The following is a 19,106-nucleotide window of genomic DNA, read 5'->3' on the forward strand; positions in this document are numbered from 1 at the left end:
CGCGGGGGAAGGCCGCGGCGTTCCGGGAAGCGCGGGAGCTGGGGGCGGCCGTGGGGCCTCGGTGGCGAGTCGTGGGCCCTCAGCGCGCCCTCGCCGCCCGGGCGCCCCTTGGGGAAGTTTCCTCCTCTCTCTCTTCTCTTTATCTTTTTTTTCTTCTACAACCTGAGCCAGAACTTCCTGATTGAGCAAACTCCTTGAATATGTTGTAGGCACATTTTTTTCCTCCTCCCTTCTAATTAAGAGCCCTAGACCTCGGTGTCACTGAAGTGTAATTAGGCTGAAGACATCCTACTTAAGTAGGCAGACGGGAGAGGATTTAGAGCTTAAAGGTTTGTCAGACTGCGTCAAGGCTTTTGGTACCATACTTCAGTGTTATGTAAATTTTATTTGTAGACGGTGTCAGTCAGGAYGGTATTTTCCTTTGCTCTCTTTAGGAGGAACTTAAACGCTAGTTCAATAGCTGGCTGTGTCCGTGTAAGAGAAATGGAGCAACATAGTCATGCACGGTATTCGTCTAACTTGCTAAAATTTGAAAGCGTTGTAGAAAATCTAAGCAACATTATGTAGGGATTTGCATTATTAGGAAAGAGGCCGAAATGAGCAAATAAAATTTCAAAAACAAGAAAAGATTTTAAGCCCTGTATACAGGTATACTTATGTGTGTGGATCCTTTAACTGTATCACTGTTTATGTGAAATGTTTGGATATTCATAACCAGAAATATAAGGCCTATGTATACCTTGTGTTTGAACAAATTTGTAAAGATCTATGTTAATTAGAAATAATCAGGGAGAGAGGTTCCTACAGGACTTGGACAGTATTTGGATAGCTTTTCTGAATGCCCATCACATTTCTCAATCTTTGTTTTAGTTTGGAAAATTTAAAACATGACATTTACAGACTAGGGAAAAAAGTCTCAATGCAAACCACAGGCAAAAAGTTGTTTGAATTTAAAATAATTTAAAAAAACACTTTAAGTGTTTTTTTTTTTTTTTTTTTTTTTTGATATGCTACATGAAATGTTGACATGAAGGAGTTGCAAATATTTCAGTGTGTCCAAACTTGCCAAGCTGTGAGGTATGGCTTAGTAGTCTGTCTGAGTAAATAATACTGTTATTTTTGGAAAATCCCGCTTAAAACTATAAACACTTTGAAGCAAATTTCAGACAGTCTTTAATACTGAAGGTCTAGGGGCATGAGTAGTTGTTACAGTGGTCCTGGGAAGAGCTGTGTGAAGTTACAGACTCACATGCTACAGACATGACGTGGAGGTTGTTTGTATGCACTGCGAGTCTGAGTATGAGGACGAAAGGCAAGTAAAGGGTGTGGGTTTCCTCTCATAAATAAAGAACAGAAACTTAGAGATGAAGTGACTTGCTCAAGGCCACACGGGTCGCCCTTGGCTGAATCGGGAGCAGAACTTCAATCTCTCGAGTTCCAGTTCTGTGTCTAGATCACAGAGTGGGTCTGTGCCAGATGCTGGTGAATTATTCTGCCCAAAAAATCTTTGTGATTTTTATGAAGGACCTTTGCAGGCATAKTGAGTCTGCAGAGTCTGTCCCAATTCAGTAGGTTTTGTTTGTGTGAAAGTTACTGGATGGGTTGGTTCTGTTTATGCAGTAAGTTCACATCTATAAATCTGTTTTCTAAACATCTGGCACTTCTTATTCACAAATCAGCATTATTTTATCCTTAACRTCTGCCAATACAGAAATAACAATCCCTTAGTAAGAAAATTACTTCGTATTTTTATTGCTGTCAGTGAATTGTCAGTGACTTGTTACCTGCCATAATCCTACTTASTGATAAAGGTGTTTTTTTTTCTGTGACTAATAGTTGGTTCTTTGACGTTTTAAGCTTCTACTATATTTTGTTCACTACTCTTGGTAAAAGGTTGACTCATCAACAAGGCAGAGAAAAGGTAGTGTTTTCTTCCTTTTCTTTTTGTGCTCTTCTCACTGCAGTTGAGTTCAAGCCAACATAACAAAATACAGGATTCTCTACATCTCTTGGCAAGCATGTTTACTTTCTCCCTGTGCTCCATATGTTTTATTTTGGTTTGAGAATTATTGCACTGCATACCATGGGGAAGAGCAAGGGTATGTYTTTATTGCACCACTTAATAAATGAAGCATCAGTGGTCTCTGCAGGTGTGCACACACAGCAAGTGCAAAAGTATGGCTAGTCATTTGTGGTGCTTCTGAGTCCCTTTCCTTGGTGAAGGGCGTAGTATGCAAGTGATGTGTGACTGAGTAAAGGACACCAAATGACAGATGGAAGAAGGGAAGTTTTTTAAAGAAGAGAAGGCATAATTGAAAATTTGGAGTAAAACAAAAGTTGAAGCCACATAGACAGTAGTGTCTTTTCAAGGGTATTCCTACAGAATGGCTAGTTGTTAAGTTGTGAAGCTAACAACATAAGGAAACAAGAAGGAAGAAAGCCTTAATTTCTCCAACTATTTCTCCCATCCTACTTTTGTTTGTTTTTCCATATAGTCCCTATTCATTGTACTAAAGACTAAACATATGTATTTGGTTAGTGGGAAACCATGAAGCAGTGTCATAAAATGTTCCAAATAATCAAAGAGGTATATGATATAGTAAGGTTGGGGTTGCTTCTTATATCATGTCACCCTTTTCCTTTTAGTTTTGCTTCTTTGTGCAGCTTGCCCCTCCCTCCTCTGCTGTTTTGCTCACATATTGCTCAAGTTCTTAGTTTTAGTATCTAATGGACTCAGGCTGGCTCTGTAATTCACAGCTTGTATGTATTTACTTGGTTTTAGGTACTAATATGAAGRACTTGATACGGAGAGCACAAAAGGAGACTCACAGTATGGGCTCTTCTGCTGTTTTCTGCCCATTGAAACTGCCAGCATTACTGTATCTCTCTGAAGCGTTGCTATTGCACGGTAGTGAACACTGGCCTGTTTAGACCACTGTTGTTGTGCAGTTGTGATCCCTCAAGTAGATTAGTTAATAAGCTAATTGGAAGGGGTTAAAACAACTGTTTCTCACCAGATGCGTAAGAGTTAAGGGAATGTCAGGAAAATGAAGAAATGTTTTAAATGTTTTAAAGTGGGAACAGATGAATGACCACTTTCTGCCTAGATTAATTTTTTTACATATAACCTTCACTGAGCTCTATTTGCAAGAACTGATAATTAATGTTTTAAAATAACTTTTCATTAGTTTAAATCCACCTTATGTGCTCTTTATTTTTATCAAAACATGTTTTGCTTTCAGAATTGATTTTGTAAACAATGGCTGTATTCTATGTTGATAGTGAATTGAACTGATTGTTTGTAGTTTCCACATCCCTCAGAAGCTCAGAATTTGTGATGTCTTTCCTTGTGGATGTTTTTCATTTATGACTGACTTGGATTTTATTACCAATTCCACCTTCCCCAAAACCTTTTTGTAGGTGATTAGCTTTGTTTCAGGCTGCTTTGACCATGATCAGAAAACACTATAGTGATCTATATAGATTTTACTTGTGAGCGAGATCATTCTGTTTCCTACCAGGCAATCCTTTTGCTAAAAAGTTAGCAAAATTTGGCCATGCAATAAGCACTACTAGGGGCTTCATTAGAGAAAGAAGTTATCTCTGGATGAGTTGTCTACAGATCATGACTAAGGTGTATTGACTGGTTTTATAATACATACATGTATATAATATTTAAAAGTATATATAATTTATATATATTTTATGTGTGTGTGTGTGTGTGTGTGTGTGTGTATATAAGTAGTCTTGTTCAGGTTATCATTTTTACTTGAATTGCTAGCACTGTGTGTTCTGAAAAGTGTAGTCCTGTCTCTTCTGCTGAGCTGAGAGTTCTAAAGAGACCTACTTTTTTATGTAGTTACTGCTCTTGTAGTTTACATAAGTGTCTTCAGCCCTAAAATTTTCCAACATCTGTAAAAATAGATTTGGAAAATTGTGATTCTGAGGATCACCGGAGTAGTTAGCTGCTTGTTCTTTCATTGCATCTGCTTACAGATCTTTTTTTTTAAATACTATATAATGTCTAATAAGTCAAAAAAATTTAGCAAAGGAAGTGTTTGAAATTTGGGATTCATAACTGTGACAATTATACAAATGTAATTCTTTCTTACTGTTCTAGGAGATTGCAAGAGCTCTTCTAAGTAAAGAGAGAGCTCTGATTTCCCCAGAGCATAGTCCACATAAGAAGCACATGCTGATCTGTTGTTTGAAGAATCTGTTGCATAAACAAAGGAAAAGTAATTCCATCTGCCTCTTTAGAAGAAATTTGTACTAAAAATGTTAATGCAGTAGCTAAAAAGAATGACAAGGTCATATTAACAGCAGCATGTCAGTAACTTCTGATTTCTGACTCTAGAAAAAGCTGAAGTATCAACTGTATAGTAYAGTATTTGCATGTTATGCATGCAAAAACATTTCAGTAGGAAAGGAGGCTACTATTCAAGAAAATGAACAGCTAATTAAACACTTATTTTAGATCATTGGTAACACTGTGTTTATGCGCCTCTTCTATGAGTTTCAAAATAAAGAAATTGAACTGTTTTGAAAAAAATTAATACCATTTTAGCATCTTAGCTCAGGCATTTGTATTCTCATCGTATACGAGAACCTTTTCTGCTGCTATGAATAGATATGAGTCCTGTTGAGATGCTCAGACTGGATGCARATATTTTGACAAGTCTGATGCCTAGCTAGAGCAGAAATTTTATCAAGCTTCTTACGTGATGCTTTTCACTTTACTGGCCATAGAATGGTAAGGTTGGAAGGGACCTCTGGAGATCATCTAGTCCAACCCTAAGCATAGCCCAAACAGGGATTGAACCCATGACCCTGGTATTAGCAGCACCATGCTCTAACCAACTGAGCTAAATCTGCCCCCTTGGGATATTAATTTATGAGAAAGAGTGGGCATGTGCCCTTTATATGGTATGAAATCTGCTCTCTTGGCAGTCCGCTAATGAAAAAAAATGTTCCAAGAGCAATAAAACTAGTTCAGCTTGGTTTCACAGGGAATTGTCTTGTTTCTGCTTTTTTTCTCCACTCTTCTGCAGTGGAATAACTTTAGCTTTCTTCTTCCCCGAACCAKGCTGTCCCCTCTTTTATCTTCAATGCCCCGCCCCCCATCTTCGTTTTTCCCCTATATCTGCTACATGTTCCTGGCAGATGTACAGTATCCTTGTTTCTTCTGTCCTTGTTTCCCAATTATCATTTGAGCAAGAAGCAGCACAGTATTGGCCACTGGGGTGGTATTGATTAGCCCTCCAGCAGACAAAACAGAAAATACCTGAGTTCAGAGCAGGTATTTCCTAAAAGCAAGTGTGAATGTTATTCTCCTGCTCATCCAATAGTTTTCATTAAATTTTCTGAGTATAATTAGTGTGAGACATCTACTGTGCTTCAAAACTTGGCCAAAATTGGTCACTGGGCTGAATAGTTCCGGGGTGGAGGAGAGGAGGAGTTTGGGGAGCTGAGGACAGTTATGTGAGCCAAACCCAGAGCTCTGCTGGAGATGTTTCTCTTCAGGCCCAATTCAGTCAACTGGTTTTTGTCTTCACTGGAGCATTTGCTATTAGCATTTGCTGATTAGCTTTTAGATGTGGACTGTAAAGTTTTTTGTCTGTTACTTGGCTAAGATCAATGTTAAAGATTATGAAAAGTAGCCTCAATTTTTTTCTCGGATGCCAACTTTAGAAGGCTTGGGTATGCATTTAGGGTTAAAATAGTCCTGGATTAAAAATTCACTTCTGCTTTTAATCGGATTTTACATTACTTCATCTATTATCATACAATTTTTTTGTCTCCCAGTTTTTCTGGGAGACACTGTGCAATAAAAGTACCAGAATTTCAAGTGTATGCTTTAAATAGATACTACTTTGAGGTCAGTGGTGCTCTGTGCACTGTGAACTTCAGGTTCTGCTATCTATTGAAATGTGAAGAATGAAAACTTTGTTCTCCAGCAGCTTATGTTTTTATGATTTAATACAGGTGTGCTTTTCATATTCAAAGAATTTATGGAGTTAAAAAGATACGTGAGCTGAATTCTTAAAACTACAGGTCAAACACTTAAATGGTACTGATTATTTTTTATTTTAGAGCTTGAGACTGTTTGTGATGGAAAACAGGAATAGCAGAGGACTTGAGTCTATCAAAAATTGTTCCTGTAAATGCTGGGAGTTTCAGGGTTTTTTTAAACCTCATTCAGTACATCAGTGTTTATCAAAAGCTTTTTATCTTTTTTTGTTTCTTTTTGTTCAACAGATGTCCTACAATTGATGACAATTTATGCTGTTCTAGGATATRTTTTCCTTCCAAATGTTATAAATTATAGTTTCCTGAAACAGTTTTTATGGAGTTTTCAGCTTAGTTATTAAACTGCTTTCTTCTTTTTTTCTTCCTTGATGTGTATTCTTTCTCTGAGAGGGCAAGAGTATCCAATTTTCTCTGATTCATATGTATGGAAACTAATAAGAAGCATTTGAGAAATACCAGTACCTTGCTCCATGAGCTGAATCTCCAACAAGGCAAAYGAGGTATAAGTGGGATGAGACAGCAATAGATGCATCCACTCTTTTAGCCACTTCTCCAAAGCCACCTCCTTCTTCTGTCACTGAATTATTATCTGTGGGAAATGTTTAGCCCCTCCTGTCCTGTGCCAAAAAGAAATTTGACTTTTCTTCTCTTCTTCCCTGTGCCCCCTTCCASCCCTCCAAAAAATCCCTTTGTAGAGCATGTCCTACATGACCTTTGAGCATCTTCTCCTATCTGTGCGAAAAAAACCCAAGTTCCTCCTGCTCTGCAGCCACCTCCTCTGCTGCATGTCAAACTTACGCTTTTTCCTTTTTCTCARAAGGCCAAATGGCTCATCGTTCCTTACTCATACTCCCGTTTGACTATTAACATTGTCTTATTAGTACAAGATTGTTGAAGAAAACCTGAACATTTTATTTCTGTGGCACAATTTATCTTCTCCTTGCCTCTTACACCATCAAAAATGCTGCTGCAGATGTCTCCTTTCATGGTGATTGTGTCTAGTCACATCCTTTTTGTCATTTTCCAAGCAAATAGTTTCACTGTGTATCACATTAGGACTTCTTGCTTTGCCTCTGCAGTTTCTGCCACAGTCTCTCCTTGATACCGGATATGGTGTAATGTTGTCTTGAACACGGCTCGCAGAACCATTTTGATAATGTGCATTATGGAGAGAGTGAGTGAGGTTTTTGTGTAAGTTTTTTTTTTTTTTTTTTTTTTTTTTTTTTTGTGGTCTTCAGGTTGTGAAGACCTTCCTTGTGCATGTTTGTCTTCAAAGTAGGAAATTCATTTGCATGTATTGTGAAGCATTTAGCAGGGAAATACTTTTCTTGCCTATTCAGGACATTTTTACATTTGGAAATAGTAGTTTATCTGAATTAGGCAACCTGTTACAGCAGAGAGAATGAAACAAAATTCAGGTTTAAATTTAAGTAACCTGGAGAACAGACTTCATTTGTTTGTAATGAGTTGAACAGAAAGTTAGTTTACAAGCTGATTTACAGTTGTCTATGCTGSACTTAACTTGCATTGTGTCTCGGTTGCTGTTTTTTCTTACTCTGAATGCAGAGAGTCTATTAGTGCATCATTCTTTCTGCCAAGTAGTCATTACTTTTGAGTTTGTCAAGCCTGGATAAAAACAAAAGTGAAGTGTATCCCCACATTGCTGGGACTGATGGTAACTGAARGTTTTCAAATCTATGGTTTTGAACATTCAGATTTACCTGAACATAGCAAAGGAGCCCAAAACAGAACAGAGTTATAGTTTCTCTTCTGTTTCGCAAAAATGATAAATACCTAACATGTTAAGTCTTTCCTTATGGTATCTAGAAAAGGATAGAAACCATACACAGCATATTTCTGGAGAGTTTTTCTTTTTGTGTATACATACTTTTTTAATCAGTTTCATCTACTGCTTTTTTTTTCTTCTTTTTTTTTAAGCTTGAATTTAGGCTAATAATTGCATATAAAGATGTGACTTGCTATGTTGCAGGGTAGATATCTGCTAGAGTAAAGCTGGTGGTGCAGACTGCAGGCTTGAACTTTTATAATAGTTCATAATTTAGACGAACTTAACTGAATCTAATGCCAAACAGTTCTTAAACTTCCCTTTGTTATCTCTTTTGTGTGCCTTGCCTTTTATTGAGGTTTTCAAACTCTTAATGATCCTGTTTTCTCCCTTCTTCCCACATTTGCAGAGCCATTTGGGAGACACTATTGCTAAGGAGCTTTTATGAGTGGAAGAGAGGATGTGTTTGTGAGCAGAGATGGGAAAGCTGTTAGGCAAGTGCAGGACATTAGGAGTTGTGCTGCCGCACCTCGGCTCTGCGGTCTTGCGATTGTGTCCTGTCCTTGCCGCGCAACAGTGATCTCCGCTTTCTGCACAGCTCCACTGTCTGCACCTCCTCAACCCGTCCAGTTTCTGTGTAGCTTCTCAAGATGTTGCAGTTTTGAAGATCTGGGTCATCTTGCACTTGGACATTGCATCTAGATATTTGAAAGTATCGCTTTTCTGATCTAATTGTATGTTAAGTTAGTGTTTCCTGGTTTGTGTGTTAAACAATAACAGTAATTTCCTGGTCTTCACAAACATGCTATTTCCCACTAGTGCACTACCCTCCCTTACTTCTACCTGCAATGCAGATATTTTTGCAACTATATTACAATATATAGGATATCCCCCCAAAGATGATAGCAAAAGGTGATCTCTTAGGGGTCACACGCATACCTCAAACTCTTTAGAAGTTTCTTGCTAGGCAGTTTGCCACTCCAGCTGTGTGGMACTCAGTGCTTTGCCGCTGGAGCCCTAATGTGTCTCTGAGGTGGTGTAGGCAGCACTGTTTCATCCGTTGGTACACACTGAGTTAGGATCTCTAGTAGTTCAACCAATCCATTTACAGAACTCTTAAGTTAATACTTTCCAGGAACATGTGGTGAACAGTCAGCAGGCAGGTAAGCTCAGAGTTGAGTGTTTTTTGTTTTTTTCATTTGAATTTTTTTTAATGCAGTATTTACTGAATGAAAAATACATAGGMGTAGGTTTTGTTCTCCTGTTTATACGTGCCTCCTTCTGTTTACTCTGGAGGATTTTCTCTGTTTCTGCCAAGATTTTTCTGGAGTATCCAGAAATCCCTCTGCAGTAGCTCATGCAATTTTTCTGCTGTAAGATAGCTTTTTATGATCCCAACTGGTCTAGCAGTTAAATAAGATCCAGTGCAACAAAAGTGTGTCCTTCTGATCCTGTCTTCTAGCCAAAACYTTCTGTCCTGTTATTCTTAATGTTTTTTCCCCCTCTCCAGCACCTGATTCTTTTGTTGTGYTCCTGGGGACTTCACTGTTTATTTCTCCTTTTTTGGGGAAAAAAAAAAAGAGAGAGAGAGAGGAAGGAAGTAGCTTTAGCTGCAGCCAAGGTTTGTCCCAAGATATTTCAACTGGAGTGAAGTTTAATGCATGACATTTTGTTTCACTAGGAGAACTGGTAATGAAGCTTCCATCATCAAAAGACGGCGGTATCATTTGCTAGAAACAAACTTGATAAGCCACATAGGGACAGATTCTCCAAATTGTAAGAAGTCTTTGAACCTACATTTATTCCACCTTTAATATTAACAAATCTGGTATTTTAAAGGCATGAATTCACAACTATTAAACTTTAAATAACTAATAGGCAATGACATACTTTTGAAAAAAAAATCCTTAAATGGCCTATTTAGCAGCTTTTTAATTTCTAAGTCGGACTTCATGTAAATGACTATATTTTCTACTATGTTGTATTACTGGCAAAAAATTACGTATTACTGGCAAAAAATTAACTCTGCTCAACATAGCCAGTTTTGTATTTAATTTCAGCTGCCAAAGACTCATCAAAGCCGACCAGCATTAAAAAAAAAAAAAAAAAAAAGGAATTAAAAGCTTAATTTGAGAAATCCAGTGACCTAATGCTTGAGGAAAGATCTGTTTGCTGACTGGTTTGTTTGGTTTCTCCCATTATTAGATGAAATTAGTAGCAGCAAAAGCTTTCCCTCCAAAAAAAGTGTCTAATAATTTGTGATGTTGTGATGACATTTATAAGCTGCTTTTTCTTTGATCCAGCCTAATGTTTGAGGAAAAACTTGCTGCAATAAGTACAGGAGAAAACTGATTTTGGAAGAGATGGAAAGAAAAGACTATCAACAAATTCTGTATAAAACTTTCAAGCTTTATTCTTTTYTCTATCACTAAGATTCACATGAAGAAGACTTGCAAGAAAACTTAATTTTAGCATGTCAGATCTACCACTGAATGTTGGTAAATGAGCTCTCTGTATGACTCATTATATTAAGACACTAATTTCATCCTTTTGAACATAACCTATAAAAACRTTTAGAAAATGCAGTGTTTTCACTTAATCCTTGATGTCTGTGTAGCCAAATGCAAAGCTAGGTATCTTATTAAAAAAGAAGMGATCTACAGTCTAATAGCTGTCAGCCAGTTGAGGATAGTTCTCATTTTGAAGGTCAAATTCTGTGTAGAATTTTTGTTCTTCTCGAGCTGATATAGCTGCTCACCTCTCTTAATGTCTCCAGACTTGTCTGGAATAGTTAAATCAAGGTTTTTCCTCTGTTTTCATCTATCTAAACTAAAAGCAAATGGATTTATTAGCAGCATCTTGAGCTATAAGGCATTCATGACCTTAGTATTCAAAGCAAATATTGACTGACAGTTATAACTATGAATTAGTGAAGAGGTTTTCTGTTTTAAGAGGCAGTGATAATTCCCAAATTATCTCAAAACTTTTGGTATGAGAATGAGTTACTTTTTGTTTGAGGGGGATTTCTTTTTGTTTGCTTTTTGTTTTTTAGCTTAAATGTATTGATGGTTTCTAATGTTACCTCTAGAACACCTAATCTTGTGAAGGATACAGAAGACAACTGGGTACAACACATGATACTAGGATTCTGTCAACACTAGCTGATTACCTTATTTGTGTCTCGTATCTCTTGCAAGTGTTCTTATACAGCCTTAACTACAGAACCAGCTGGAGTTATTCCTAACACAAAAAAMCCATTCACAAATACAGATACTTGAGTGCAGTGTGACTGTGAGCTTGATCTGGCCAGCCTGAGTGTAAATACCTCTTCTTCAAATGCAGATGTAATTAATTTGTGGTGTGGACATAAGCTAGCTGCACTCAGATGCTTGGCTTTCCAAACCTTTCTGCAGTTCCCCCCCCCATTCCTCCATGTGCCAGAAAGCAGAGGGATTCCTTCACAGCTAACTGACTTGTGCAATTGAGAGATCTGTCTTTCAAGAAGAAAACATTTGTTTTTGGCTTTGTATAATATCTTAAAGGCAATATTGGAAACAAATTACATGGAGCACTTACTTTCAAACTACAGGGCAAAGCACTTACTTTCAAACTACAGGGCAATAAAGGTGTTACTAGCATAAGAGCAGAATTTGGGGGAAATATCTGAAAAAAGAAAGCGTAGTAATTTTACTATGCAGCTGAGAAGATCGTATAGAAGTAATGCTAATATTTAAAATATCAAAATGCAAACAATGACCATCTGGCACTTGTGATTGAATAGCTGAAGAAAAAAACAAGTTACAAGTTAGGTTTCTTCAGGCTTTTTGTATGTGCAATTATAGTTAATTAAAAGTGAACAGTGCTTTTCAGGGACAAAAAAAAACTGTTAAGTTTTTGCAGCTGAATCATAATGTCATATGCTACTTCCAGAAAAAGCCTTTAGTTATTTGGGCTGATAACATGTCTTAATACATTATGGTTCCAAGTACAGACACAGTTGTGGGATTGTGAAGATTCTCAACCTGGCAACATTTCTTTCTGTGAACTAGCCAAGTATAACTCTTTGAGATCCTTTAAAATACATAGATACACTCAGGAAGGAAACCATTGAGAGGCCTTGGCCTTTACTTTTAGGCATATTTTGGAGAGGCAGAGGTAAGGAATCTTCTGTAGGATTTAGTGGATTCCAGAAGTCATCTGCCTTTGTAGCTGTATTCTTGAACTGTGAAAGTGGTGAAGAAGAATTTGCTGTTCCCAGAATAGACAGCAGAAATCTTTTCAGTTGTCATGGCTTAATTCATTGCMAAATGTAACTTAGTACCCAAGGAGAATCTTGCATTGATTATGCTAATTCCTGCTGTAGCCCTGTTTGTATTTATGTACATACTCTCTACATTGAGGCTGAAAATGCCTTGCATAAATKAAAACTTCCTTTGTTATGGTGATAAGAGAATGTTTTCTGGGCAAGAAGCCTTGTGGCCACTCTAAATTATTTGTTCTACTTAGAGAATTTTGTTAATATTGTTTTAAACATACAACAAATTGTAACCATGTTTGGTAACAAATAATTTAAAAAAAAGTCTGCAGTGTGCAACTGTAACCTTAACCACCTTATTTGGAAAACTAAGGCACTTTATGTGTTTCAATGAATACACTGCTTTGAATCTTCTAGTAGTGGAGRTGATGGTCGTGATCATAGAAATTTGGTGTTTATGCTGGCAAAAAAATCAAACAAGCAAACCCCCCACTTGCAGCAAGAAGTCTCGAGTCTGGCTGTGTTTTCATCCTTTTATTTCCCCACCCTGGATTTTTCTTGCTCCCACCTTGAAATGTCTTGAAGGCATTGACTTGTGATCACTTGAAGTTGCAGCTCACTCAAGTGATGTTGCTGTGCACAGTGCTCGTGAGGAGTTCAGGCTCTAGCTCATTTGCCTGTGGAAATTATTACACTAGAAGTTATTAGTGGCCCCTGGCAGAGTTTCTGTCCCTTCTTGTGACTGACTCTGTAACCTAGGACAGCAAAAGACCCGCTCACTGACGTCCTCCTCAGTGCAATTCACTGCTYTTTGCCTGCACTCAAACTTGCCTTCAAGCTTAAACTTAAGACAATAGACTGAGCTGAAGTGCCTGGAGAAAGCAAATGCTCACTTTTGCTATGTCTGTCTCCTGTTGGAATGTGGGTAGATATTTGGGTAACTTCTTACGTCCCTGCAGGAGGCGTTGCCCATCACAGATGACGCCTTTGAGGTAAGAGTTGTGTGGGACCTTCTGGATGATGGTGCACCCATGCTGCAGACCCTGGAGCTCCAGGAGCTGTTTGGGCACACAGTGTGGCTACTTGTGTTTCCTCCTGCTAATGTGGCACMAAGGCCTGTGGAGCCAGTCCTCCTGCTTCACCTCTCAAGAAGTCCCTAATTTTAATGAGCTAGCAGTGCATTGAGGAGAAACCTGTGTTACTGGTTATCTTGAGTGAAAATACTATCAAGCCAGCAATATATTAAGGTAAAACAATTGCCCAGATTTCTACCCAAGATGTTCTTCCTAGCTGGTGACAAAACACGTATGTGATTCTGGGCCCCCATAGGCTTTCAGCAGGGAAAGGTTATGTATGCATTGCCTGGCAGCATCTTACTGTGTTGGCTTTTGACCACATGATGCTGTCAACTCTGTCATCTTCAGTCGTTTGTCTAAAAACAGCTCCCTGCTGCTTAGAGAGGAAAGCGCTGGTGAGTGACTGCCAGTCGGGAAACAAGGAATGGCTCCATTAGAGAGGTCGCAGAAGTTTGTCTTCCAGAGACCAGTGGCAAGGTGCTGAGGTCTGAGTGCGGTGACACTGCCTGGGTCTGTAACAGAAGTCAAATGTGTGTTTGGCCTCATAAGTGCACTTGATGTCTATCCATATTGTGGCAGTAAGTAATGTTTCTGCCATGCGAATGATTGCGGTCTGTATTAGCAAATGGGAATTACATTGTCGTGAATCTAAATTATACTTTCTATTCTGTATCCTTCCCTGAACAAGTGAAAAACCTTGSATGACATAAGTAATGCTTGCCTTTGTAGATAGGGTCATGCCTGTGACTGTTGAGTAGCAGTAACTTTTGGAAATGCATGTATACATATAAACTTGTATAAAAATAGCATTTTTGTAAAAAGTGATTTATATACATATATGTGTGTGTGTGTGTATGTAAAATGTAACCCTTTTGCTTAAATGCTGAGAGAAGTTCAGGCTGTACTTCTGGTGAGAACTTGCACATTTATCGCTCTCTCTTCCCACCCGTGAGGAACGTCAGCCAAAATGTGAAGTTCATTTCTGAGATTCTTGGAGAGATTATAGTACCCAAACATGACTTCTGTCAGGAACCTCTGTGGGAGGGGAAAGGGAGAAGGGAGAAATAAGCATTGCACACAAGGAACAAGATCACTTCCTTTTGTATGCATCTACAGTAATTGTAGATGAATTTATTGTTCTGGAAAGAAAGAATCTGACTCTAAAAGGATGGGTTTGACTAAAATATGCATTTTAGGAGAGCAGGGACTTGCAGTGTGTGCATTTTGGATTTTTTTTYCCCCTTAGAGATTGAGAGGGAATAAGTGTTCCTGTAGCAAGCCGCTTGTGAGGTCTTGGCAATCATTTCAGGGAGAGCTTTTTTTTYCCCCCCTTTCATATCATATAGTGATTTGGAAGGTGCCTGAACACTTCCTCTTCAACCTGAAAGTAMACCTGTAGTGATAAGCAAACCAGCTCACTAAACATACATGTACCCGAGATGTTCTAGGAGGCTTTCTTGGAGGGACTTTAAAAAGTTTTTTGAAGGTGGACGTTCAGTGCTTTCTGAAGTTTGCACCCCTGTTGGATTGTATTTCAAGAAGAAAGCACCCAAAAGCATTAGCTGCCCCTGACAACTAACATTTCTTCTCACACACACAGCTCATCTATTATACAGTCCAAAGAAGTCCCTGTAACTGCAGGACTGTTTTCTGTGATATAATTTATGCTTCTACGTCTTTCTGTTTATGTGACGTAGGCAAGATGAAAGATAAGGGAGAACAATTTGAGGAAGAATTGCTAGGAATAAGGATTAACAGAGATCATGAAGGAAGAAAGGTACCTTTACTGCCAAGGGTGATGCCAAGTGTCTTAAAACTCTGACAACTTTCTTGTATGTCAAAGTCAAACGTGGAGTTTTTGTTTGTCCTCTAACTTGACCAAGTTAAAAAGGTGAATCCAACCTAATAAAATGCCATATTGTGTATTTTGGAGGCACTGCACTGTAGAAAGTGAAACCACGTGCTTAGTTTTGAGTGCTTCCTGTTGCAGGAGACCTCAAAGTGTCAGGGATCTTACATATAAGCTGCTTTGTGGGGTGGGACTGTCTGACATAGCACTTCAGGTCAGTCTGTCTCTGCACAAGCTGCAGCAGTGTGGACTTTGGTGTAGGCCAGTTTCCCTCTCTCTGCGTGCAGGCTTCACTGAGCTCCTTCCTTAGTCAAACAGCCTCAGATAGCTGAGGTGGCCAAAGTCCAACTCTGCGCTGCAGTCAACCAGATAAGGTATGTTCACAGTATTCACAGGCTTGCACAGTGCTTGGCACTGAAATTCTGAATTCTTTGGAGTTATGAGGCTGTTGTGGAAACTTGCTGGGTGTGTGGCTGTATATTTCTAGGCTCTTTGCAGGGCTGAAGTAAACTGCAGTTGTCCCTACCTGGCCATATTTTTACCATTTCCTAGCAGTATCTTGCTAGACATTTTTAAGGCTTCTCTAGAAACCAGAAACCTAATATTAAAGAAACCTATCCTCATATTTTTGCTCTTATTTTTCTTTTTTGTAGCTGAGCAATAGACTGGTAAAGGAGGTATTTTGAAATCCTTAAAACAAAAGCTGATTTGTAGTGCTTACGTTTCTGAAATGTGACAGGCTTGACTTGCCTGCAGTGTAGAAGGCACTGGCTTGAGCTGGTTCATCAGCCTGATGTGCAGTGCTATTGCTTCTTGTTACTAACATAAATCACATACTGTGGTTATTTTGCTCTAAAAAATCAGTAGGCAAAAAGGCAACAGTACTTGTTTTCTCCCATCCTGCCCTCTCCCCTGCAAAAAAATACCCCATGTTTAGAAATGTTAACAGTAGAAGTATCTGTTTCACTGGAAGCTGACAGCAATATCTAACTAGGTAGAAGCAGCGGAGGAGGAAGCCAAAAATTGAGAGCTGAACTTGTAACTGAAATTGCAGGCTGGGGTGGTGGTGGGCAATGGTAATGACTTTTTCTGCTTTTTTTGTTTGTTTGTTTCTGAAGCCAGGTTCAAAAGCTAGAATAGTTTTCTTGGTGGTACAAAGCTGCTTGTTACATTGCAGTCTAGCAAATGCTTAAAGTTCTGCTGTATGTAAAGATTAAATATTAGCTTGTTTGAAGGAAGCCTTTGTGTTCCAGTGTAAAGATCCCACAAAACTGTTGACTTGTCTTTGCTGAATGACTGTGAGCCTCAGTGTTGCTCTTTATTTAATTCATCTGTGAATGGGAATAGTATCAGTGAAACCTATGCTAGCTGGGGTAGCGACTGTTGGTTGAGACCAGGACTGTGCCTTCTCCAACAACTGTCTGAGACCCGTAGAAGCAGAGTCAGAAAATTTACATGAACTTCTAAGGCAGAACAGAATTGGCCATCTTTTGCTTTTATTTCATGTAAGCATGGTAAGACAGAATGAAAATGAGAAGTGTTTCACTGTTGTGTTTTACTTCAAACTGCAGGAATTTGCCAAACTAAAATTTGTTCTGCATGGTCTAATAGCTGTGCATTCTGACCTAAGGGACCTAGGTAAGCATGAGAAAATTATCTTCCTGGTGCTGTGAAGCTTTAATTAATGTTTATGAAGTTACTTGAGGGATTTTTGATGAAGTCTCACAGGTAATAATATGTGATTATAATCTTTTTTTCTGTGTGAAGAAACTGTTCATTATTTTGAATCTTTTAGCATTAAATTTGGCTCTGAATTTTATGTTTTGTACTAGCAGCAGAAATGAGACTACAGATTATGGAACCCTTTAAACAGAATTACTTCAAAAAAATCCTGTGGATTTATAGATAATTATGCTCTCCTGTGCCAGCAGAGGATAATTAAGAACTTCTAAAATATTTCTTGTCTAGGGAAATACGTGTTTGTCCCACTGTGTGCAGAGATGCTTACTTTTGATAGAGCAGGAACCAGTGACAAAGCTTAGTCTAAAATATTCTGATAAGTTTTGAAGCTGAACAAACTTTATATAGCAAACTTGTTTTAATTTTCACCTTTATTGATTTTATCTTCTCCTTATTAATTGTTTAAAAAATTAATATTAACAAGGAATTGTTTAAAAAAAATAATATTAACATGGACATGGAAAAGTAACACAAAATTTTAAGAAAAAATGTGTGTAGTATTTATAGATAATGTGACATCTGTAGTTTGCAGTGGAGTAATCCTGAGACTGTATCGTGACACATTTCTAACATCTGCATGTTTTGAAGGTAGGTAATCACGTGCCTCAGGTCTGTTTTTCTGTGCTCTAGACAGAAGCCCAGGAAGAGGCTGTGCAAGTATGCATAACTAATGTGAAATTAAGCCGTTCTTTAGGATCAGCCTCCTTCAGTTTGAAACCAACAGTTTCCTATTCTAAGTGATAAATTCCCTCCTTATTTACATGGAAGGAATTGAAACTTTTTCCGTTAACTTCCTGGAGGCTTCCATGCGCAGATAGAAGTGCTGAGCGAGTACTTTAAGAGATAAAAAATCACCTTTTTTAAGCAAGAAGGGAAAATCTGTATATTGAGGTATCACCTTGTTATGTCTCTTGACTATAAAAAAGAGGTTAGGTTGCATAATGCAGTTGCAGACCCCTTTGCTATAGATATCCATAGTGAGAAACATGCCACCTCTGTGACTAAGATCTGTAGCGCTTGTGTGTCAGGGAAGAGCACTTCTGAACTGGCATGCAGACAGCAGAAATGTCAGAGCCGGCAGCGAGAGGACGTGATCGGAGGGAGGCGAGCTGCAGCAGGCAGGCAGCGCTCTGCTGACCTTTTGCTAGTACTGATGATGAGAAGCTTAAATTCACTTTGTTGGATGAAGAGACAAGAAAAGATCCCTTCCTTATGGAATTTCGGGAATGTGGTTTCTGAGCGGGGAGAGGGGTAAGAACGGTGACCAATAAGGGCAGGTGCTTTCTTTTACTTTTGATGTTCCACATCTTACACATCCTGATGAATGAACTGTGAAGGTTTTGGAGAAACCTGAGGGAAGAAGGATGCCCGAGTTGGGCAGGATACAAGGTAGWTTTGAACATCAGAATTTGCTGCTGGGATAAAAAGAGATGACGATGTAAGAGAGGAGGAAGTGGAGAGGTTTTAACTACGCCTCAGGAATTCAGGTCAGGGGAAGAAAAGTCAAAAATAGCTTGTGACAGGGGAAGAGAGAAGTGATGGTGGAAGACAGAGAGACAGAAGTAGAATACGTGTCAGTAATAGAACTTCACAGGGACTTTTGTAAGAACTTCTTATTTCATTTTCTGCCTTTTGAGTGTGTATCTATTAGCCTGCTTTTTAAGTGCCTCATAAAACATGGTAGGTGCCTATCTGAAAGGCAACATGTATAAATTATGATCTCAGTAGTGTCTGTGGATAGGAATATGCTTACTTAGAGTAGGGAACTGAACCTCTCAGCTCTTCCACTGACTCGCCAGGCCTCAGTGRCTAGAAGGAATGTGAATTCCCATTTTGTCCCGGGGGGAGAGGGCAGCTCTGTTAACAGCTGAAACGTTCTCTAGGACAAGTCAGCTACTTCCATTTATCTCACTTTTAACCAAACTTTTGGTTCAGTACAGATTTACTTACCATCTCTCTCTTTCTTCTCTTCCAGTTACCATTTCCTCAACTGCAGAAAAAGGTAATATTTTTAATGTTTTTTAAGATTTGCATAATTTTGTTGTACACTAGTATTACGGGTTATAAATTTTAAATGTATTCCTTTATGTGTAAGGGCTCTGCAGTGAGTTTATTGGTGCTAAGAAGCCAGGTAAATATTGTGAGTTCTAGTCTGTTGAGTATCTAGTACCACAAGCTTGAGATGATGACAAGACCTGTGAGTAGTGCAACCGTGATTTAAGTTTGTAAATATTTTTAAATAGGTTAAGTTTTAGTATTTTAAATAGCACCGTCTAAGAAGAGAAAARGGAGAAGACAGAAAGAACTGCAGCAGATCCACAAGACCATTTTCTGTTTATTCCTGAAGGGATATTGAATGTTGATCTTACC

The 19,106-nt window shown here is 38.5% G+C and overlaps 1 protein-coding gene across 1 annotated transcript in view; it reads left to right on the plus strand.

The window, feature by feature from the left end:
* The first annotated feature begins 16,507 nt into the window (after positions 1–16,507).
* The window catches only part of ZDHHC20 (zDHHC palmitoyltransferase 20), a 35,353-nt gene continuing 32,754 nt past the window's right edge, over positions 16,508–19,106 (plus strand). Inside the window, exons 1-2 of the mRNA XM_085321797.1 lie at positions 16,508–16,634; positions 18,712–18,738. Coding sequence (XP_085177923.1) covers positions 16,508–16,634; positions 18,712–18,738 — 154 coding nt within the window. The remainder of the gene's footprint in view (positions 16,635–18,711; positions 18,739–19,106) is intronic.

Source organism: Rhea americana, unplaced genomic scaffold, assembly GCF_003343005.1.
Source record: "Rhea americana isolate MKP2758 unplaced genomic scaffold, rheAme1 scaffold_71, whole genome shotgun sequence".
In the NCBI taxonomy this organism is placed as follows: Eukaryota; Metazoa; Chordata; class Aves; order Rheiformes; family Rheidae; genus Rhea; species Rhea americana.